Raw genomic sequence first — 24,569 nt, 5'->3', positions numbered from 1 at the left:
GGATCAATTCTGGGATGTCTGATAAGGCACCCTCAGCGAATCTGCTATAATTTCTAGCCTAACGAAGATTTGTTTGGCGGTAGGTTTTCTGGGCATCGCATTCTGTCGTTAAGCGAGGAAATGCAAGTACAGGCGAGTAAGGGGTTTCCGGGGAGTAGGGTGAGACGTGCATGTGAAAAGTATGTCCTGGAGGAGTGTCAGTGTGCGTGGGAGTCAGTATGTCATGATGAGAGCAGACATGAGACAGAGAGCAGACATGAGACAGAGAGCAGACATGAGACTAAGAGTGATGATCATTAATTATAAATGCTGTCAGGATTTTAAAGAAGTAACGATAGCAAATCTGATGCCAACAGTGTCTTGCTGTCTCAATATCTTGTAGGATGTCAAGTAAACCGTAAAGCTGCAAAATGTACACACACACACACACACACACACACACACACACACACACACACACACACACACACACACACACACACTACCACATGGATTCGTTGATGGCTTAGTCCTTTGTCGAGCTACTAAACAAGGACATCACTTTAAGATGCAAACTAATGGAGAGAATGACGGAATACAGATGTCACGCAGCATATTCTGGACGCAGGTGACAATAATATATCACCATGCGCCACAACTCCTTCATTGTTACAGCATCACGCATTATGCTGCTGGTATCCTCATTTTGTCATGTGAGTCGTAATCATCATTATTTTTTTCTACTAATAAATCGGGTGGATAGTCTGCCGTACTAATCTATCCCATTTCACCACACCTATACAAAATCTTCAGTATACCAGCATCAGTAACCTTTTATCAATAGTCTCAGTACTCATCACTAACATGGCTAGCACTCAGTACACATACACGACCATAAACACTGTCCCTTCCACTCATTATAAACATCAGTATAAACACGCGAAGCATCACAGATTCACAGGCATTTGTCTAATATCCTGTACAGTTAAAGCAAGGAAAGACTGGCTCGATAGCTGCACTTGGATCAAGAAATCCTGCTCTTTTCTCATTAGGATTATCAGTCTGGCGGGAGATGAAACACAGTGCCTTTGTTAAGCACTGTTTAGGGAAAATAAAGGCTGACGCGACGCTGAAACTTTTTTTCTTTTCCCTGAAGTGAGGACGGTTCACTTGCAACTTTGGTCCCCTCGTAATGCACTGTGTGAATGTTGAAAAGTTCCTCCGGTACAGAGCCTGTCAAAACCACAATACATATACATATAAACCCTTTGAATGCGAGGATGCCATTTGGTGTATGATATTCTGCATACAGCCGGTTCTTCTCTTGTTTTTTTCAGTTTAGGGGAATCTCAAAGGGTAAACAGGGTAACATATGTATCAATTGCCACGGTCCTTTTTTCTTTTATGTTTTACAAGTCGTGTCAGTTTCTTCTTCCGCTAAAAGACTGGTATGACAACATAAAGTAGAAATATACAGTAAAATCGTCCTGTCAAGGCACAATCATGACGCGCTCTGCCCCGTCCAGTCGTTATGCTGGAAGATCCACCTCTGGCTCTTGGAATACACGTCACACTTCTGCAGCGACAGTGTGTCTGGGTTGGCCTTGGATGGTAGGTCCAGACACAGGCCGGATTTCAGGTGTCGCAGCAGCCGGGTGTCATCGTCGTAGGTCCACCGCTGGCGCTCGTACTCGTTGCACGCCATGATGCGGACTTGGGGCGATTTTGATGTGTCCGAATCTGGCGCGTCCAAACACACGCTCTCGTCCGTCATGATGTAACCTTGGGAGAGAGAGAGAGGGGGGGATGATAGATTGCTTCATGGAGGAGGTGCACAAAGAGGGGGGTGAGAGGGTGGGGAGAGAGGAAGGGAAAAGGAAAGAGAGATGATGGTAAGGAGAGGAAATAATGATAGAGGGAGCGGCTAGGCACGTACTGTCATGATGTGGCCAAGAGAGAATGTTAAACTGTTTCACTGAGGAAGAGGACAAGGAGAGGGAAAGATAGAGAGGAAAGGGGGGAAGAGATGGTGGTAGGGAGAGGAACTGAAGGGAAGGGGGAGTGTCCAGGCACATACTATCGTCCGTCATGATGTAACTTGAGAGAAAGATGGGTGTTGTTAGAACGACTGAATACGTACAGAAGGACAGGGAGAGGGAAAGGAAGAGATGGTGATAGAGAGAAAGACGGGTGTTGTTAGAATGACTGAATATGTATAGAAGGACAGGGAAAGTGAAAGAGATTGTGATAGAGAGAGGAAGAGAAATGGAAAGGGAGTGGAGGAGAGGGTGAAAGGAAGGAGGCATTAAGGCACACGCTTTCGTGCATGATGCAAATTTTGGAGTGAGAAGAGAGCTTTAGATGGAGTGATGGATGCAAAAGGAAGAGAAAGTGAACGAAAGAGAGAAAATGAAAGAGCAAGCGTATGAAAAGGAGGGGAATCAGAGAAAAAGGACGGGAAGATGGAGAAGGTATGTGGTATCCAAACATACACTTATGCTTGTCATGATTTAACCTTTGGCAATCGATGGGTTGTCTGAATTTTCTTCTATTTTGAAAAAGGAATGGTGAGTGAATGGAAGTGTGGCTCATGCAACTGGTCAAACTTTGGTTAGTATCTCAGTCAACAATCTTTTTCCGTATCCCTGGACCCTGTCTAATCCCACCTGAGGATTGGAAATGAGGCCTGGATGTTGTTGCTGGTGGTGGTAGTAGTGGTGGTAGTGATGGTGGTGGTGGTAAATAAATAAACAAACCCTGTCTATCGCCTCACCTTTCTTGTTAAACACGAAGCCCTGAGGTGGGTAGGTCTCAATAACACACTCCCTAAGCGTGGCTGCCCCCGTCGGCTGCACGCTTCCCACAGACCGACCCATTGGCCTCTGGAGACACCGATTCTGAAGCTCGTTACGCAACTGACGAAGGGAAAGGGGAATTAAAGTGTGAGGAAGGAATGAACGGAAGGGTAAATATCAAAGTGACGAAGCGATATGCAGGAAAATGTGGGGAAAGAAGTTATGAAAAAGTGGTGTGGAACGATAAAACATACAAACATTTGAAGAAGCATAAGAACTGTGAAGCAGACGAAGGAAATATTTATATACATTGTCTGACACACACACACACACACACGTAACCCACCTTGCCAAACGACCCATCCTTAGTGGGGAAGAAGTGCTCGGGCCACACATTGTCCAGGTACCATTGGAAGGATTTGCAGTGGAGGCGCTCTCTTAGCAGGCGCCTCTCACCCACCTTCACACTGTCTCTCACACGCGCTGCCTCTGTGGGGTGAGTAAGGGTGTGAGATTGAGAGAGAGAGAGAGTAAGAGTTAGAGGGTATGGTGAGATGAAAGTGCCTGAGAGTGAGGTTTGGCATAATTAGTATCAGTATTATGATTTTCATTGTCTTCATCATTCATCATCGTAAGAGCGAGAGAGAGAGAGAGAGAGAGAGAGAGTTCCGGATCATCTTTCCTTAATAACCTCTATTTAATCCCATATCCCTTCAGTCCCACATTCCCTTAGATTAGTGTCTCATCCTAAAACCCTTCATAACCAAATTCCCAAAATTATTGCATTCTACTCCTAGCAATTTTTCGGCAGCCATTTTCATGCAAATAAAAAAGAACTGTCATACAAAAACATAATTATGCATGTATAAATGTATGATGTATAAATGTAAATCCTATACACCTCAAATTCTAATCTCTCCAACTCACCAGAATTAAGTTTAAAATAAAAATCCGCCCAGTCATCGAGCCAGACCAGCGCCACCCTGGCCAGGTTACGGTATAGCACCCCCCCGACGCCACCCTCCCCCGGGAAGGTGTAGGGAGAGCTCTTGCGGAACACATGACCCACGTGGCTGCAGGGAGCGATCTCCACTGACCCTCCACACATCCACACCTACAGGGAGCAAATGCGTGCAAGGTTATACTAATAATACGGCCCCTCTGTTCCAAGTATGTGAGTTTGACCCAAAATATTTAGGGCCTTCATATTTCCCTCTAGGCCCATGAACTCTAAACAGGTAAGATCCCTTGAGTCAGAATACACAGATTTATTTAACTTTGTGGCTTTAAACAAGAATAATCCATTGGCTTAAAATATCCAGGTTTCTTTAACTTTCTCCCTAAATATAGTGTCCCTCAGTTCTAAATATGGTACGCCAAGTAAGCCTGAAGGAGCATAACTCACCCTGAATGACATCTCGAGGTTCTCGCCGCCCCAGACGTCCATGTTTTTGTCGTAGGATCCCAGCTGGTAGAAGTAGTCCTTGTGGATGCTGAACAGACCACCTGCCATGGCTGGGGTTCTGAGGGAGAGGGGACAAGAGGAAATATTCATCTATTCTACCAGACACACAGCACCCTCTCACCTTCACCTATACACTCGCTCCCACCTACACCCTCGTCAAAACAGCCTCTCGCACCCATACCATCTATTTATGCCTTTTCCCACCTAAAGCTATACTCTCACCTTTCTCACCTGCATCTTCTCTCTCCCACCTACAAACCCATAGAGATCTCAGGTATATTCTTCCTTTCTGTCAGTTCCTACTACCAAAAAGTGCACCATGTGAAGTGCAGGTCCCAGCTGAAGTCACCCACCCACAGCACTGTCCAAGCTTCCTCCACTTTTTCTCCATTTTTGCCCACCCACTTACACCCTCACCCTCCTATATGACATCCAATATTGTGCCAGCGAATATGAGGTTCCACTGCAACCCACCTGCCTCCCAGTACCCTAACATCTTCTCCCACTTCCCCACTTGCATCAACCATCTCCCAGCTACACAACCACCCATGTGCCTCAGTAATATCATTCTTCCTCTCCATTAGTCCCCACAGTCCAAGAATGTAAACCACAGAATGAGTAAGTTCCATCCCATCCACGTACAACATCCACCCTTTTTTAACCAAATCCTCTACCACTCACCCCCCCCCCTCCCCCTCTCTGGAACATTCTTTTTTCTCTCCATCAACTGCCACTGTCCAAGAATGCTCTGCACCAAAGAAAAAGAGAAAGTACCATCCCACCTCTCAGCTTCCAGCACCCTGCCATCTTTTCCCATGTACTCCAGGCTTCTTCCACCTACATCCTCTCTTTCTCCCACCTACACACTCACCTGTATGCCTCGGTAATATCCTTCTTCCTCTCCGTCAACTCCCGCTGTCCTAAGGTGTACCAGCGAAAGTGCAGGTTCCAGTTAAACGCCCCCCAGTGCAGCTCAAAGGACCGCACGTACTGGAAGGTGTCCTCGTGGATGATGTCGATGATGGGACACACCACGCGGGTTTTGTCCTCTGCGATCCTGGATAGTAGAGGTTCCAGCCACCCTGTAAAATGGTGAAATATAGAACACACTCATAGGGAAAGGAAAGAAAGCTGTAGGGAAGGAAAGAAGTGAAAAAACGAGAGAAGGGAAGGAAGAAATATATACATGAAAAACATACACACATAAAGATATATGTGTAAGTAAAGAAGTAAGAATAAATAGTAGTGATTCTACTTATTCTGAGTAGATATTGTGTAAAAGTATACACACACACACACACACACACACACACACACACACACACACACACACACACTTGTAAGATCCTCACCTTTCGTGGCCTCGCAGTGGGCATCCAGGAAGGTGAGTACGGCCCCCTTAGCCTGGTCTGCCCCCATCAGTCGTGCACGGATGAGGCCGGTGCGGGTGGGGGAGCGGACGATGTGCACAGGTACGGGCAGCTGGGATACATACTGCTCCAGCGGCTCCTGAGGGGGTACAGGGTAGATGAGACGAGGTGGTGGTTAGAGAGAAAAGGTAGATACTTGGACTGAAATAAAAGCAGGGGCTGTTCTGAAATCTACAGGAAGGAGGAAGCAGGAGGATTAGGTGCCACTTATGGGGAAATACTGTGCTCCCAGACTGTCATAGGAGTCGGTAAAATGTTGAGGCAGTCTTTTGTGTGTGTGTGTGTGTGTGTGTGTGTGTGTGTGTGTGTGTGTGTGTGTGTGTGTGTGTGTGTGTGTGTGTGTGTGTGTGTGTGTGTGTGTGTGTGCTATGTTTGGTGTGTATCCTATGTTTGTTGTCTCTCCTGTCTGTCTGTTGTTTATCCTGCCTGTGGGTGATGTGGACGTGTACAGGCGGCTGAGATGCGTACTGCTGAAGGTGCTCCTGAGGGCAGAGGGATCAGTAAGTGGTCAGTATGAAGGAAAGGTCAGGCCCTGAACTAAAAAGTAGGCACTGTTTTGACTCTCTTATATTCACAACTTTATTCACTGGCCAGCTTCATCTACTTATAATATGTTTCCCTTTATATTTACGAGATTTTTTGCCAGTAATATCAATTACTTTTACTACAGACTCTCCTTCCCTCCCTTAACGCCATCCATTTACATACTGCAGACATCCTATGATTGGAGATCTGGACATTTCTGCACATCTTTCTTTGATCATCTCAGGTCAGATTAATGTACCCTAACCAATCCTAATCTAACAAACCAATCTAATCCACCATAGTGCTATTGGGATTTTTAGGATAAATGTATACTGTACAAACGAGGTCAAACTATGCACTGTACAGCTTTAATAGTCCAGAGAGAGAGAGAGAGAGAGAGAGAGAGGAAGGGGGGGGGGAGTAAGTTATTTCAGTCCCCACTCTGCAGTCCAAGAGAGATAAATTGACTCGAGTGACACCAGACATATTTAGTGACAGTGATTGCCGCACGTGAGAAAGACAGACGCAGACGGGAAGACATGGGGAAAATGGACAGGGATGTGGGAATAAGGAGGAAGGATAAGAAGGGAAGAAGGGGAGTAGAAGGAAGTGAGGAAAGGGCAGTAAGATGTAGAGGAAAGGAAAGGAAGAGGAAGAGAGGAAAGTGCAGTAGGAGGAAGAGAAGAAAGGAAAGTAGAAGAAGGGGAAAGGAAGTAGTAGAATGAGAGGAAAGGAGTGCAAGGGGAAGAAAGGAAAGGAGTGCAGGGGGAAGAGAGGAAAAGAATGCACGAGGAAGAAAGGAAAGGAGAGGAGGAGAAAAAGAGAAGAGGAGAGTAGGGGGAAGAGGAAATAGAAGTAGGAGGAAGAGAGGAAAGGAGAGTTGGAGGAAGAGGGGAGGAGATGAGGTAGAGTTATCATCAACAACTAAAGTAAAAGAAATATAAAATCGTATGGGATCGTATCGTTAATAAAGGTTCCTTCATGCTTGTATGCGTCGGTCTTGGTTGCCTAATGGTGACTCTCCACGCTGCTCGATCTCTGGCAGCCTCCTTCTTCAGTCCCTTATTCCTGAAGTCACACTCCCTCCCAGGTCTTTTTGGTTTGCCTCTCGCAGCCCTACCCTTGACTTTCATACTTCTCACTTTCCTCACCCAGTTGTCATCCTCCATCCCCTTTACATGCCCAAACCATCTCAATTTACCCCTCCTCATCACAACACCAAAACACTCCAGTCCCATCCTTCCTCTTAACTCTTAAATCGCAAACCTAGTCCCCCCAGGCCTCTCAGTGAAGGACGCACTACACATCTGTCTAATCACTGTCATTTCTGTACGTTTGTGCCCACGAATACAAAAGATGAAAATACTGCAGATAATGTAAGCAAAACGCAAAACCATTACCAGCTAAAACTTAAAATAAATTCACAACACAGCAGCTATAAAAACATAAATAAAGCCAAGTAAAAAAAATAACGAGCAACCTAGTAGCAATAATTTCAAACAAAAAAAATTAAATTGCATCATAATTAACTTTCATCAGATCTCACTCACAGAAACTTCCTTTGTGATGCATTGTCGACTCCGATAATTTTCTGAAGACTTATATTCATCTTGGGGGAGATTTTTCGAACTGGAAGGGTTAGTTATAGCTTTCACCAACCCTTCAGCACGGGAGTTCATTTCTAAGATTAATTAAATGAAATGAAGATTAAACTAAAAGACACGTTATCGAATTGTAAAGGGTAATATACGTGTAAAAATAGTGGAAAAACCAGCAAAACCCTCATCATCAGGAATGTCATAAAATTATATCAACATTACCATTAAAAGCTAAGCTAAAGACAACAAGAGCTATCGTTGTAACAGGCGAAATAGGCAACATCTGAAAGAACAGCAAGCTAAAAAAGAAAGTCGAAAGACAGCTGAGATAAGAAAGAAACCAACGTCAGCAGTCAAAAATAAGAGACAAATGACAACATAGAAGTTGGAAAAACTCAAACGACACCAGAACAAAAAAATAACATCAGTGGCTAAAATTACGACTCCGTTGATAAAAGCAGTTTAAAGCAAAAATCTCAAAACTTAACAGAAATAAACCCAGGCAAATCCCTCACCTTCAAGAAAGCCCTCTGGGAAGCATCGTCGACTAAGATAATCTCCTCTAATAGGCGCTGAGGGGACCTGTGAAAGAAATTATAGAGATGATTAAATCTGGAGGATACACATATTTCCATACCTAGTGTATAATAAGAAATAGGATCGTTTTTCTTTTCTTTTTTCTGCATTAATTTTCACACTGGTCTGGTTTTGATATGGTTGGTAACTGTAAGAGCGAAGAAAAAAGTGTAAACAAATATTCTTACACACAACTGCAGCTCAGGCATGTTTGGTTGTGTGGTGATTGGTAACTTGTGCACAATTTAAACTCAAGAAAGTTAGGTTGTGAAGTGTATGGTGACTGTTAGAGTGAAGATAAAAGCATAAACAAGTCATCTCATACACAGCTAAAGCTTATAATACCTGTTGATGACGGAGTGGACAGTGCGGAGGAGTGTGGACCAGGCCTCGTTGTGGAATACTATGATGACGGAGGTGGAAGGTAGGCTCTCGACGTGGTATTGTCTCTCTAGGCATCTGTAGAGTGGAGAAGATAGTTGAGGGGTTACAGAGCTTTTTGGAGAGGGGGGAGGGATAGTATGTGAAGGAGAGAGTCAGTGGAGTAGTTTGAAGGGACTGTGGAGAGATGGAAGGAAGTATCTCAATAGTTCTGTCTCTGGGAGGGTTTAGTGGAGGGGCTGGAGAGACAATGAAGACAGGGGGTGATTGTGGACTGTGGAGGTGCGTGACGTGGAAGGCAGATGTGGCTACATGCTTGGAAACGAGCCACACAAATATCACTCTTAGGCAGGATACTCAGCCACAGGTAAATGGAGTCAAAGCCCAGGTTTATGCTCACAGACTGCTACACATCTCATGACGCTTCTCAGATTTCTTTCCTCTTTAAAAATTTCCAGGAACTGTTCAGAAGTAATTACAGTAGTTGCTTTGGCACTTGGTTTAGCCCCCAGTCCATAGAAAACATCAGTTGTGCCCTTGGCAGACATAATAGAGGGATTCTTTATGAGGAAGCATGGTGCCATCGATTTCAGCGTGGTGGAGAGGGTAAACAGAGTGGTTGTTAAGAGTGCGTGGGTTGGGGATAGCGGTGATAGATCTGTGTAGGGGGTGTCAGTGAGATGGTGGAAGGGTTGAGTATTGGAGACGAAAATATGGGCCATTGAGAGTTTGTGAAACGCACATCTATTAGCACACCTTCTTCATCTGGTGGATCTGCCGTTAATGGACCTACTTCTTGTAATGCACGAGCTACCTACAGCCTGCTGACCTGATCTACTGTACATCTCGTGGAACTGCTGTATATCTCGTGGACCTACTGTACATCTTGTGGACCTACTGTACATCTTACCTACCTAGTTCTTGCCTACCAACATCTTATGGACTTAATTCTTGCAGGGGTACGAACTTTGGATCTACTTCTTGAGAACCTATTTGTATCTGTGAATTTTCTTGTATTTGCGGAACTCCTTTTTCTAGTGAACCTGTTTCTGCAAGTGGATATGCTTCTTGCAGACCTACCGTACATCTTCTAGCGGATCTACTTCTATTAATGGACCTTCTTCTACTTGCAGACCTACTTCTTTGTGTACCCAGGTGAATTTGTGGATCTACTTCTAGCTTGTGGACCCACTTTCTTCTTTGTGAACTTACTGCTTGATTGTGGACCGACTTGTTCTTTGTGGACTTCGTCTTTTGTGGACCTACTTCTTTGTGGACCTCCTTCTTTGTGAGCCTACGTCCTTGTGGACCAACTTTTTTGAGGACCAACTGCTTTGTGGACTTACTTTGTAGAACTATTTTACATATTATCTCCTCTACAATTCAGACCTACTTTTTCCTCGTGGCCTTAATCGTCTTTGCAGACCTACTTTTTCTTGCGGACATCTGGCAGTGATCGGTTGAGTGCGATGCGGTCAGACACGAGGAGGTTGAACTTGTTGATGTGGTAGAGCTGCTGCATACGTGCCGCCTCCCAGCTGGGGATGAACACCGCCTCACCGTTCTCACCTGCGCCGGGCTTGGGGGAGTACCCATTGGTGTTCAGCAGCTCTGCAAAAGAAGTCAGATAGAGTATACGTGATGCCGTTCCTCAGGATGCTGCTACGGTACATGAATGGTTCCGGGGTCAGAAAAAACTTGAGTACGTTCTTCTCTTTCGTGGTTGTTGATTCATTTCTTGTGTATGGGGAAATACATCACTTCTCATGAATATTATAGTAGTGATGGCAGACATAAGACCCCTATAGGCAGCGCATCCCATACTGAAAAATAATACAATACAGGACGTAACGGGAATATGACATACTTAGCAGAAATATCCGTTCATGTTCAGTAGCCATGTAAATGAAACATATTGAAGCAATGGCGATACCGATGGGATATACTGTAGGTACCAGTGATACAGTACAGTTAGGACGATTATCAGATTATAAACAGTAATGATACATGGTTGTGAACGAGATGAAACCGTTGTTATATTTTCCACGATAATTATTCTACGAATGATCTAGAGCAGTGATTCGCATTCTGGGGGATGCGCCCCCCTTGGAGGAACGTGGGCAATTTCCAAAGAGGGCGTGAGGACTCAGAAAAAAACAGTGAGTGGCTTGAACAAGTATGTGTGTGTGTGTGTGTGTGTGTGTGTGTGTGTGTGTGTGTGTGTGTGTGTGTGTGTGTGTGTGTGTGTGTGTGTGTGTGTGTGTGTGTCACAATGAACTATTGATTTATATTCACTATTCATATTCTGTCTTCTTCAGCCTTCAAACTACGTTTTCTTTTGTATCGTTGAAATAGGTTGGTTTCTTTCTTTCATGTCTGTCGCCTGGTCGCCCTCTTGCTTTTTTTTCCCCCTCTCTCTAAACTGGTCGTTTCGAGAGAATATTAAAGATACCAGTGCCTTGTACTGTAAAACAGACAAAACCACAGTTAAAACATACACGTCCCTCAACTTCCTCCCCATCTCTCGAAAAGTGAATAGTGAATTACAGGAGAAGGGCAAATACAACCTGCATTCAGTTGGGTTAACGTCCACTTGAACCTGCGGCAAAAACTATGATAATTCTGGAATAAGTTTTTAGAGTTAGATGATGGCAGGAAGGGAGGAGGGGGGTGGATATGATGACCATGGCTATAGGGGATATGATGACCTGAGCATATGAACCATTGCTAAGGGAGGTGCCACCCGAAAAAGATTGAGAACCGATTATCTAGAGTCATCACGTCATTTTTAAACATTTATTTATCGATTTGTTTATGTAGTTCTTGTAATCTGGTGAGTGGAAAGAAAATCAAACATCCAAACAGACTGGTGTACAGTTCAAGGTGAAAACATAAATCCCCTACACTTAATTTTAGTGGGCATTTTATATGCAGCTATGAATGTATACCAATCGATAAGTGTCCACAGCAAACGGGAATTGCAGTGAGGCCAGTCAGCTCAGACGTGCTAGAGACCTGTGGTAGTGTTGTGCTAGTGTGCTTTAGTGATCTGTGATAGTGGTTGTGTTAGTGTGTTGTAGTGATCAGCGATAGTGCTGTGCTAGTGATCCGTGAGTGTGTGTGTTGTGGTGACCCGTAGTGACCCGTGATAGTGTGTGCTACCTTGTGTGAACTAGTGCGTAATGGCTTCCTCGGCAGAGAGCTGTGTCCCCACTGCAGGTACTGAAAAGGACTACCTTGAATTAAAGGAGGAACTTCTCGAACTGAAGCGGGAGGTACAAATTCTCAGGCAGGAGAAGGCACAAATGAGGGAATTGTTGGAGGAGATGTTGGAGGAGAAAGAGAAAAAGGCTGAAGGTTGGACACTTGTTAACAAGGGTGCAACGAAGTTCACTCTTAAAAAGCAAACGGAAATTAAGACAACTAATACATTCGACACACTAAGGGACGAATGTGAAGGGAAGGCAGAGAGGGAAGTAGAGGAGAAGGACGGTGAGAGAACTTCCAGTACAGGTAAGTATAAACAGAACAAGAAAGGTAAGAAAAATGTTGTTGTTGTTGGAGACTCCCAGGTGAGATATCTGAACAGGGCCATGTATACTCCACTCGCTAAACATGTGTGTCTTCCAGGGGCCAGGGTGGCTAATGTGGTAGATAAAATTTCAAATATCGTAAAGGAAAGTGGTGAAAAACCCACTGTGTGCCTCAGTGTAGGAGGCAATGATATTAGTAGCCGTAAGAGTGAGGTACTGTGGAAAAGGTACAAGTTGATGTTAGAAAAGGTTAGGGAGGGGAGGAACCCCTGTAGTGCTTGGTGTTTTACCAAGGTGGCAGGTTGGAAGGGAATGGTTGAGCAGGGCAATAGGGTTTAATTGCCGCCTTGAAAGGTATTGCAAAGATAATGCAATACCTTTCATAGACAGCTGGGACCGGTTTTATGGACGAAGTGCCTTGTATAGTTGGGATGGGACTCATCTTAGCAGGCAAGGAGTTACTGTTTTAGCTGGAATGATAGATAGGGAGTTGGAGGGATTTTTTCGAGATTGAGAAGTAGGTGTACAGGAAGATGCAGCAACTACAGTCAGAAATCATTATTACCATGTTTGGATAGATGCATCGATACTTGCAAAATTAAGAACAAAAGTTCAACCAATAGTGTAGATACATCCACTCAGGCACCTCAAATTGAGCAGGCGATGATAGATGATAGAACAAGCGATGATAGAAGGGCGATAAGCGATAGTACAAAAAATTGTTATATTAGTAAAGTAAAGAGTTTCCCAGTTAGTAATAAAATAAATAACAGTAAATGCCAAGGTAAAGGCATAACTACTCGTAATAATCTGAAAGTGTACTACACAAACAGCCGGAGTTTACGTAATAAAATGGATGAACTGAGGGCTTTAATTTGTACAGAGAAAATAGACATTGCCGTTATTAGTGAAACTTGGATGAATACAGACACTCGAGAATTTTTAGCAGAATATCAGATAAAAGGCTATAATATTTTTGTGTCAAACCGTCAGGGAAGAAAGGGGAGGGGTAGCTATTTATGTAAAGGATTCATTAAACTGTTACAATAAAGCAGACATTAAAGTAAATAGGGACACAGAAAGTGTCTGGGTTGAAATTAGTAACAATAGGGAGAAATTAGTCTTAGGAGCAATTTACAGATCTCCAAAATTAAGTAGAGCTGATAGTAAATACCTCTGGGAGGAAATTAGGAAAGCATCACAGTCCAGCTTAGTAATAATTGTTGGGGACCTTAATCTGCCAAGGATAGATTGGAGAAATCAGACAGGAGATGCAGAGTCAGAGGAATTTCTAGAGGTAGTACAGGATAATTTCCTTTATCAGTATATCAGGGAGCCCACCAGAGGTAATAATATACTAGATTTGGTTTTAGCTAATAAAGAAAATATCATTAGCGATATAGAGGTTGGTGGACGACTTGGTAATAGCGATCATGAAGAAATTAAGTTCAAATTTATTTGGGATGTCTGTTCCACTGAAAATACCTCCACCGTTCCTAATTTTCGTCTAGGAGATTTCGATGGCTTAAGAGCTTATTTTCGAACGGTATTCCACAGGGAGATTAGCTATTGGAGGGAATGTCAGGTTAGTGGGGATCCCCAGGTCATAGGTCAGGCGCAGGAAGCACGTGGGGACGTCCGTCAGGTGTCTGTGAGGGGAGGTGGTAGATAGGAATGTAGTCCAGGTGACGGAAATTAACTCAGCTCCAGTACCAAACAGACGTTCGACCAGTGAGAAGTATAACGAGTTAATAAATATAATATACGGAGGCCAAGATAGATATATTCCTTCAAAACCGTTTAGAACTAACAATTCAGAACCAAGATGGTTAAACAACAGATTAAAATCTCTCATAGGCCAAAGGAAAGGAATATATAGAAAAATAAAACGTGGAGAGGAACACTTACGTAACCGGTACACAATTTTAAATAAAGAAGTAAAGAGGCAGACAAGAAAAGCAAAGAGAAGTTATGAAATTAAGGTTGCAAGTGAATCAAAAGTAAACCCCAAGGGTTTTTATCAAATGTACCGAACGAAAAATAAAGATAGGATAGGACCACTCAGAACAGAATCAGGTGACATTACCAGTGAAGATAAAGAAATGTGCTCCATCCTAAATAATTATTTCATATCAGTATTCACCAAGGAAAATCTAAGCCTGGTCCCTCAAGCAAGCAAATATTTACCATGAGAATACGGAAAATATTCTTAGTAAAATAACCATTAGTAAGGAGGACGTATTGAAAGAAATTAACAAGTTAAAACCTCAAAAATCGCCAGGTCCGGACGATATATATGCAAAAATTATAAAAGAAACCAAAGAAGAATTATGTCAGCCACTTTTAACGTTATTTAATGACTCTTTAAGTTCAGGAGAAGTTCCAGAGGCGTGGAAAACCGCAAACGTAGTGCCCATCTTTAAAAAGGGTGATAAATCAGCTGCGTCGAATTATCGTCCGATAAGTCTAACGTCAATAGTAGGAAAAATGTTAGAGTCAATTTTGGCAAATAAGATTAGAGAACACTTAGAAAGATTTAATCTTATAAACGAAAGTCAGCACGGATTCAGGCAAGGACGATCCTGCCTCACAAATTTGTTGTCATTCTACTCGGAGGTCTATGAGGCAGTAGATAGCGATAAAGCTTACGATGTTATTTATCTGGACTTTAGTAAAGCTTTTGATAGAGTCCCACACGAAAGGTTAGTTAGAAAGGTTCGAGCACACGGTATAGACGGCGATATCTTAAAATGGATAGAATCCTGGCTGAAAGGACGAAAGCAGAGAGTATTAATAAATGGAACTAAGTCGGACTGGGGATTAGTAACTAGCGGTGTACCACAGGGTTCAGTACTCGGTCCCTTATTATTTATCATATATATAAATGATCTAGACTTAGGAGTCAATAGCAGAATCAGCAAATTTGCCGACGATACAAAAATAGGGCGTATCATTAACTCGACTGACGATTGCCATTACTTACAAAAAGACCTCGATACATTGTCCAAATGGTCTAAAACTTGGCAAATGGAATTTAACGTTGAAAAATGTAAAGTACTTAACGTAGGCAAGACCATTGGAGATACTAAATACAGCTTAGATAACAAAGAAATTAGCAAATCGGAATGCGAGAGAGATCTAGGAGTTATGATTAGTAACGACCTTAAACCTAGGCAACAGTGCATTAATGCGAGAAATAAAGCAAATAGGGTCCTAGGATTTATTTCGAGAAGCGTGAGCAATAGATCATCTAAAGTAATACTGAAACTTTATCTAGCATTAGTAAGGCCACATTTAGACTACGCAGTACAATTTTGGTGTCCTTACTATAGAATGGATATTAATTCGTTAGAAAATGTACAGAGAAGAATGACTAAAATGATACATGACGTCCGGAACCTGTCATATGAAGACAGACTGAAAAGACTAAATCTGCATTCGCTAGAGAGGCGTAGAGTAAGGGAGACTTAATTGAGGTTTTTAAGTGGATGAATGGTATAAATAAGGGAGATATTAGCAAGGTACTTAAAGTGAGCATACAGGATAGAACTAGAAATAATGGTTTCAAACTAGAAAAATTCCGTTTCAGAAAGGAAATCGGTAGAAATTGGTTTGGTAATAGAGTAGTAGACGAATGGAATAAGCTACCTAGTAAAGTAGTTGCTGCCTCTTCCATTGAGAGTTTCAAGCATAGGCTAGATAAGCATATGACAAATAAGGGGTGGATATAGAATAAAGAAAATATTATAACCAATACTAATTCAAAAATAAATTTTCTTTTCAGGTTACACTATGATAGTCTCTGTTCTCCTTTCACACTTTCCTGTAAAATGTCCACGCCAGTTTTTCTATACGGCGTGGTGTTCTTTCTGACTTTTTCCTGCCGGCTTCGGCTGGAGGGTTTGGAGGGCGGGGGAGAGCCTTCTTCTTTGCTATCCTTATCTCATTCTAGTAGTTCAGTTACTCTTCTAGGAGCTGCCTAGCATGGGCCAACCGGCCTACTGCAGTTATCCTCTCTTCTTATGTTCTTATGCTTCCAATACAGCTGCAACCTCAACATATCCTCAAGTGCTCCAGTGCAGTAGAAGAGCCATGTCGCTTTTACTCCCTGCACGCCACCCACTTCAGTACCAACAACCTTCCCCTAAAACCGATACCCAAGAAAAGAAGGTGAAATCTGACAAGTTGCAAGAATAAGAATTTTCACGCTTCACACTGCATTCCCATAACTTTTGTTCTTGTGCATCATTATGATCAGATCATAATGATGCACAAGAACAAAAGGTCAGGTGCGGGTAAGGGGATGAGTTTGTTATGATGTGGCAGGGGTAAACCAGCTCTGCTGTCGGGTCCTGCTGCGGATGTCACTGACTGCATTGCGCAGTTGACCCTTGTGCAGTGTGGTGCTGTGAGGATCTGTCCGCTCTCCCCTTTGGGGCTAAGATGCGAATGAATGTGTTTGAATGGATGAGTAAATGGGGAGTGTGTCGTCCTGTCTCGGCTACCTCCCTTTCCTTGGGGGAAGCAGCCTAGGTATATAGAATAGATAGATAGCATCATTATGGGTCAAGGGAGGGGATGGGCCCAGTGAAAGTACCAGCACACGATTTATCACACGTCTTTGTGTATATCTATGGTTTTAGATTTTCACTTGTTTACATCATATTTCACGAATATTGATGTATCCCTTATGGAGCAGTGCTAGTTATGTTATCATTACTTAAAATATTACTGTAGGTCGTAAAACCGTCTCTGTTAAGCAAAACATTACACTCACTAAATACGGGTTACTACAGACTTCCATGAAATTCAAATTAAATACCTGTCAGAAATGATTATTGCGTAACTTACCTGATCCCTAAACCCAGAATTCCTCCAAGGTGACACCGACCACAATAACTATCTCTTTTATGATAACTATATTCTTTTCACTCTAACTTCATCCAGATTTTCGTCCTTTTACAATTCATTTCAAGTAGTTCAATGGCAGAAAAAGACAATACTACGGATCTACATCCTTTCCATAGCGCTCCATCACGACAAGCATCACATTCTAGTGCTAATTCATTCTTACAAACCAGCGTTCATGATGGAGAGATGGCAATTTTAGGACATGTCAGTGTGTAAAAAATATAATCACCATCTTTTCTCACTAACACAGGCTTCACTCTGTTAACCAAGTATTTTTCACTGTCCTTTCTAGTCCAGTCTCAGTTTTCTCATCCTCATTTTCACACCATTTACTGAACTCATACGAACGTACACAAAATAAAAACGGAGTTAAAATTTGAACATAGCCAGAATATCAGTAATATTAGGAACGCCTGTGGAAAACACAAGCGGAAAATGTAGGTGGGAAGTGAGGTCAGGATGGTAATGGTGTGAATATTTGCCATTGTCTCACAAGAAAGTATGTGGGAAAACTGCGTGTATTGTAGAGGATAAAAACAAAATATACATGGGAAATGGGCTAATGATACTGCGACTGCTAATGATGATGATGATGAAGATAATTATAATGACGATGATACTGAAGACGTGATTATGATGATGATAATGATGAAGGTAATAATAATGATGACGATGATACTGAAGACCGTGATGACGACGACGACGACGACGAAGATGATGATGATGATGATGAAGGTATTTTTGATGACGATGATGCTGAAGACTGTGATGATAATGATAAAGGTAAATATAATGACGATGATACTGAAGACTGTGATGATGATGATGATGATGATGATGATGATGATGATGATGATGAGGAGGAGGATGTAGGAGTGTCTCACCATCAGTAATGTTTGGTGTGGTCCTGCCTGGTATATTGTCACCCATGTAGTGCCCCACCACCACATGGATGCCACGCTTGTCTATGTACTCCTCCTGGTTTTTGTGGCGAGACCTGGGGACAAATTAACACGTATTTAGGACATGGCGATTACTTACCTGCAATATTAAAAAATCTCTCTCTCTCTCTCTTTCAGCGGCGTACTAAGGGGAGGGGGGCACCCCGGTGACAGCCATATAGGGCTACCATTTAGCTGAATGGTAACTTTTCCATTTCACTGTCTCAAGGTTTTCAGTATTCTATCAGAAACTAGAAGAAAGTAAAATATTCTATGCTGCTTGATTTTCATTAAACCTTAATTCTGGAACTACCGAAAAACTACTAACAAATAATAATAATAATAATAGTAATAATACAGCTTGTATGCCAGTGCCTTTCCAAGGGACATATCAGGAGCTTACACGAGCCAACAGTTTTGGCCTACTCGTACATATTTATCTGTAGATCTATAGATTAGCATATGAACAAAATTTACAAACGCATTGAATAAGCTTTATTAATCATTACAAATTTTGTTGAATTTTCATTTGAATATTATTCATCTTCGAAATGTAGGAAGTGCCAATGGATAGGTCTGTCCCAGGTGCCAAATACTCTAGGAACGCCCCTGCTGTGTGTGTATATATATATATATATATATATATATATATATATATATATATATATATATATATATATATATATATATATATATATATTAAGCAACGTTGGGTCTGGTTAGTACTTGCATGGGTGACCGCCTGGGAACACCAGATGCTGTTGGCATCCCTACGTGTCAAGTGGGGTTGGTGGAGGATTAGTGCCCCTCCCTGTAAAACAGTTAACTCTAAGCCGTTGGCCACCCCGTTTGGGATACATGGCGTCTGGCAATGGATGAATGAATGAATATATATATATATATATATATATATATATATATATATATATATATATATATATATATATATATATGTCTATCTATCTATCTATCTATCTATAGAGGTAGATAGATAGATAGACAGATACATATTGTGGTAAAGAAAATACTATATATTAACTTCCCCCCCCCCCTATCGAGGAGCATGTTTGGGGAAAGGAAGAACTGGGTGCGATTTCCTGGCCAATTGATCGAGCAAGGCATCAATTATGTGTGACTGGCGCCAACCACCCTGTTTGATGCAATTACCAGGCGAGGCGGGCGTGAGGGTGAGAGGCGGAAGGCGCGGAGTATTACTTTCACTGGGTCATTATTACAGTTAATGCAGTAATTACTGATGGTTGGCGGTGTGGGGGGATTTGGTGAAGGGAAAGAGTTGTTGGTGAGCACAGATTCGTCACCGTAATTTATTACCGGCAATCATTTGATTTTCTTTCGGTTCACTTTCTCCCTAACTCACTTCTTTGTCATATTTTAAGGTTTATTCCTATTTTTTTTTTTTTTTAATACAAGGAAGAACGAATCAAAGGTCAAAAGCTCACAAGACTGTTCCCTCCAAGAAAAACTAAAAATAAGATAACAGAGAGCCAAATTCAAGAACCGTTCATATCCAGGTGCCTGGACACACTGCGTTCAAAAGATTGGAGGTCATAGGCAGTAGGAAATTCAGACAGAGGAAGACAGTTCCAGAGTTGACCTGTTGCATACATGACGGACTGGGAGTAACGGTTAACTCTTGCATTAGAGAGTTGGACAAAAATGAATAAAGTTTGCTGCTAGATGGGACTACGCGCCTGCCGTAGTGGTGGAGGGATACAAGCAGATAGCTCAGAGGAGCAATGACCATTGAAGTAGCGATAGAAAAGAGATAAAGATGCAACAGCGCGGTGAAAGGACAATGGTTGAAGGAAGCCAGTAAGAGGAGGTGAGTGAATGAGACTAAAAGCCTTTGACTCCACCTTGTTCAGAGGAGTTGTATGTGGGGAATAGTGGCGTCACCAGGGGGGTGCTAGGGGGGGGCTTAGCCCCCCCAAATCAAGGACTCAGCCCCCCAAAAATTGCAGCTCCCCAAAAGAATAATAATAAAAAATCACCAGCTAACATAGTATGCTTGCAGCTCGGCATTGACCCACCTAACTCTCCCCCAACCCCCTACCACCGATCCACTTTTATTCGTGCATCCATATTAGTTTAATACAATATTATTTATAGCTATATAATGTGATTAGTTATTCACAATTTACATAAACCTATGATTCACATCATAATAGTTATAATATATTAGTTTCCCATATACTTTTTCCAAGCTTGGTTTTCTTTGAAATATAATTATTGCACAAAGAATGCAAGATTGTATTACATATATCAGACTTATTAAATATTTACAATATATAATATGGTATATATTAATCACGGAGCTTTAAAATTGGATTATGCAGTCTAAAATGCCTGTGCCCGTATTAATAAAAACTCCTAGGAGTAAAAAGTTCCTCTCAGAGTGAAATTTGGCTCCTAACTTCTAGAAGTACTTCTAAAAGTTACTTTCAACTCCTAAGTTCACTCGTAAAATCGCTAAAAAGTAAAAGTCCTCCACAAGGACTTTTAAGGAGTTAGTAGGGCTTTTAGTGACAGTAAACACAGTAGCTGCGTCTCTCAAACACCAAAAGACAAGACAACATAGACCATGACTGACCGACACCACCCACCACGCAGAAATTTTCGAGCTCGGAAGGATGCATTCATGGAATATGATCATCAAGAACTTGTAAGAAGGTACCTTTTCGATTGTGAGGGCATTCTGTTTATTACTGATTTAGTAAGAGATGTACTGGAAAGGCCCACATATCGAAACCATCCTCTCACATCCGAGATGAAAGTGTTGATACTATTAAGGTACCTTGCAACTGGAAAAATGCAGCAGTGTAATTGTGATGATTTTGGACCATTGACACCATCAGTGAGCAATGTGATAACGGAAACACTCAATGCTCTAACTGCTCCACACATTGTTAAGAGGTTTGTGAAGTTCCCTCGTACACTCCCTCCGTCCAGTTTCTCTTTCTCCTGAATTTATCTGCAGCCGTGGGATCTTAAAATTGTGCCGCTGTTGACGGTCACGGTACTATGTACACACTTTTATAGCAGGCACGATCAGCTGACCACACGATGTGTTTACATTTTATCCATTTTATCGACATTCGTAAAGAATCATAATATATGATCCAACAGATGTTTCTATATATAAAAACTAGTTTTTCACTTTTAAACTACTTACTGATACTCTAACGCTTTGTAATGGTAATTTTTAAAATATATTAAGCAGAGATTCTTTGTTTTGGTAATACTTCATGGTAGGATCGAAATTACTACTACGAGTCCTCCTAAGAGGAACTTTTAGAAGCAACTCTCAGCTACAACCACTTTTAGTAGTAATTTTAGGAGTACTCCTAGAAGTTTTTATTAATACAGGCACTGATCTATGCAATTTTTCACAAATTCGAATGTTCAGAGTATTGGAACTCAGAATGTTTTGTTTACATTGAGAAGTGTCTGAGAACTGTGGCTAAATCCTGTGTTGTTTTCGGTTTTATTTGAATGTATTGGTTTCAGTGGCTGTACAGTATAGACGTTACTACGTTCCGGTATATTACTAGCCACCTCACTTTACCTGTTTATTTTTGTTTTTACAGATATGTGATCTAGCCTATACTCTATACAGAGTCAGCAGTACCGTACTTAGTTGGTTCAGTCGACACACTGTCAGAACTGAATGTAATTTCCCTTTAATAGGCTATTCTACAATAATACATTTGCGGATATCAGCCAGCAGCCACTCAAGTGATGAAAAGGTCATCTAAAAATCCTCAGGGACAGGGTGACATAAGGAAATTCTTTCGCACCCGCACCTACAAAGATGACGCAGATAAGTGCCAAGAAAAAGTGGCTGTTATTGGGAATGAGGTGCCAGAAGCAACCCCAGATAACCCCAAGGCTGAACCCATTCAGACATGTGTAAGTAGCCCTATATCTAAATATTTCAGTAGTCATTTTATGAAGCTTAGGCCAGGATTTTTTTTATTGATTTATTCTTATATTGGCCAGGCCTAGGCTATTTCTCATTGTTGCAAATATATTGTCCTAAATGTACAGAGTGGGAAAGTAGGCTAAAACTCACTCTCTCTCTCTCTCTCTCTCTCTCTCTCTCTATATATATATATATATATATGTATATATATATATTATATATTCCTTATTTTACTTTTTCTTCATCTATAGGCCTCAAAAATGCCCCTAAAACTGCTCAGTTTCCAAAAAATTTTCCGGGGGGGCTTACAGCGCCCCCCCCATACCCCTCAGCTGCATAGGCTCGCTTCGCTCTCCCCCCCTTCTACCTACACCAGGGCTACAGTGTCCCCAAGATCTGACCCCTGGTGACGCCACTGGTGGGGAACCTCCCCACACATTAGAGTTGTACTCTACACAGGAACGAATAGAACCCGTGTATAAAGTCAACAGCCGTGCAGGGGTGAAGAAGGCACGGAGTCGGCCTAGCATACCCAGTCTCTTGGAAGCAGATTTTACAGGAGAGGTAATATTATCTTTCCGAGATAAATTCCGAGAGAATGAAACCCCAGGTATGTTTAAAGATGATGCAGGATTGAGTTAGGTATTCTCCCGTTTATTCCGAGGTCTTGTTTCACCAGGCATTCTAACTGTAATATTTTCTGTTCCCCTTTTTTGGAAGACTGTAGAGGCATGACGAATTGCTACAGAGGGACTTTCCCGGACCGGTGCCAACGCTGGACCCTCTGTTTGGGCCACTTGTGATGGTATGTGTTACACCACTACAGCCGACACAATTATTCAATGCATTTTAACGGGTAGTGTACAGCCAGGATCAAATGTTCTTTTACCATTGTACTATTTCAGCCTCACACTGTGGACATGTGCATCACTCTCCTCCCTGACAGACCGTATTAAACAGTGAACCATCTTCGGGCTGAGCAACATACCATGCTTCTTTGCACAGTAGAGGGAAGTGAAAAGTAGAAGTGATGAGTAATACACGAAATTATGTCCCCGACTGTTCGTATCATTACAGACAGTGTGATGACATACGTGATGATGATGTCACATTCACACAACAAATACTCACTTTAAGGGTATCATAACATCAGAGTCATGGTCGAAGGATAGTCTCGGGTCCCTGATGATGTAGACGAGGACGGTCAGCAGGAGGCAGCCCAGGCCCACGCCCACACAACGCCCACGCCGCCGCAACAACCACGACCTAGGGAGAGAGTGGAGCTGGGTCAATGGACGGCTGGAGGAGTGCACTGTGTAGGTGGAAAGGCTCATCACTTGGGTCATACAGATTTCCACCGCCTTGAAATCCGACAACGCGTTTCTTTATTTCAGTCATATCACCGGATCATATCATTCTCCCCACGGCAGAATAAAATATAAAATGGCCTCCAGGTAGCAAGAATAAACCAGAAAATACGTCAGTGGATTGAGGGAGTTCAGCCACGGTAAAAGCTGTTGTCCCATCCTAAGATTAAACATGTAAATATCTTTGGTCGATTGGTCTCAGATAATACGGTACTGTAACATAATAACACATGCAACACCAAGCAGTACTATTTGAGCACAACATCATGAGTGAACATTACTTTCATAACTTTACATAACTCACGCAAAGCTACACTTAATTTACACCGTAATTTTGGATAATAGTATTCACGATTATATTAGAAGGAAATGGAGTGAAAATTATGAAAGACGTTATTCTGAATGCAGCGGTGTAGCTCTCATACTAGAGAAATATCACACACAAAGCTAGACAAAAACAGAGAGCATAAACAACTTACACAAGAATATTTTTCCCTTCAAACCAAGTACAACTGCAGCCAGGTATTCCTCCCCACAGTGACATCTCTAACCTCTAAATACTGTACTGTAACACCTGAGCTCGGAACATATTATCGACGGAAAATGACTGCATGACATTTTCTAGCAGTCATCTTTGGGATCCACTGATGGGAGGTGTGTGACTGTGCCATATTTATAGGTCAGAGGTACAGGATGGGAAAGAGCACCTATCCGTAACTGTTAACTTAAATATTATTGTTGTTACTCATGTCCTGGTGGATTATCAAGCATAGGAATGACCTTTCGAGTTGAGAGGTTAGACAAAGCTCTTGTAAGCTGAATGAAGTGAGCTGTGGTTCGCAAAATGAGATCAGAAAAACGTTATGGAAGATAATGGGGTTAATACACGCAGAGATAAACACAGGAAGGATGAGATGCCAGAAGACGTCGTACTTTACCTTATTCTTGCTACTTTCAGGCAATTTTATTCAGCATAAGAGAGCTCCGGAGGAGTGAAGGGGTTAATGAAGACTTTACATAACACCTCCAGCTTGAAATCTCTCTCCTAAGCTGACGAAATATTAAAGACGACCTCGGGTTATGTTAACGTAGCGTTTTGCCTCCGATGGCGTCTTTAAGCTTATT

The 24,569-nt window shown here is 42.1% G+C and overlaps 1 protein-coding gene across 1 annotated transcript in view; it reads right to left on the bottom strand.

Annotated features, from left to right (window-relative positions):
* Window positions 1–625: 625 nt before the first annotated feature.
* Window positions 626–24,569, bottom strand: part of LOC145411186 (polypeptide N-acetylgalactosaminyltransferase 13-like) — a 60,541-nt gene continuing 36,597 nt past the window's right edge. The window contains exons 2-13 of the mRNA XM_080281239.1: window positions 23,209–23,343; window positions 18,078–18,190; window positions 10,180–10,360; window positions 8,714–8,827; window positions 8,308–8,374; window positions 5,592–5,748; window positions 5,111–5,321; window positions 4,180–4,297; window positions 3,702–3,888; window positions 3,121–3,263; window positions 2,753–2,894; window positions 626–1,761 (exon numbers count right to left, since the gene is read on the bottom strand). Coding sequence (XP_080137365.1) covers window positions 1,481–1,761; window positions 2,753–2,894; window positions 3,121–3,263; window positions 3,702–3,888; window positions 4,180–4,297; window positions 5,111–5,321; window positions 5,592–5,748; window positions 8,308–8,374; window positions 8,714–8,827; window positions 10,180–10,360; window positions 18,078–18,190; window positions 23,209–23,343 — 1,849 coding nt within the window. The 3' untranslated portion in view covers window positions 626–1,480. The remainder of the gene's footprint in view (window positions 1,762–2,752; window positions 2,895–3,120; window positions 3,264–3,701; window positions 3,889–4,179; window positions 4,298–5,110; window positions 5,322–5,591; window positions 5,749–8,307; window positions 8,375–8,713; window positions 8,828–10,179; window positions 10,361–18,077; window positions 18,191–23,208; window positions 23,344–24,569) is intronic.

The sequence above is a fragment of the Coenobita brevimanus genome, chromosome 88, assembly GCF_032717465.1.
Source record: "Coenobita brevimanus isolate Jiangsu-jjx chromosome 88, ASM3271746v2, whole genome shotgun sequence".
Classification (NCBI taxonomy): Eukaryota; Metazoa; Arthropoda; class Malacostraca; order Decapoda; family Coenobitidae; genus Coenobita; species Coenobita brevimanus.
The sequence above is the reverse complement of the archived record's forward strand: the minus strand, read 5'-3'. Positions and strand labels throughout refer to the sequence as shown.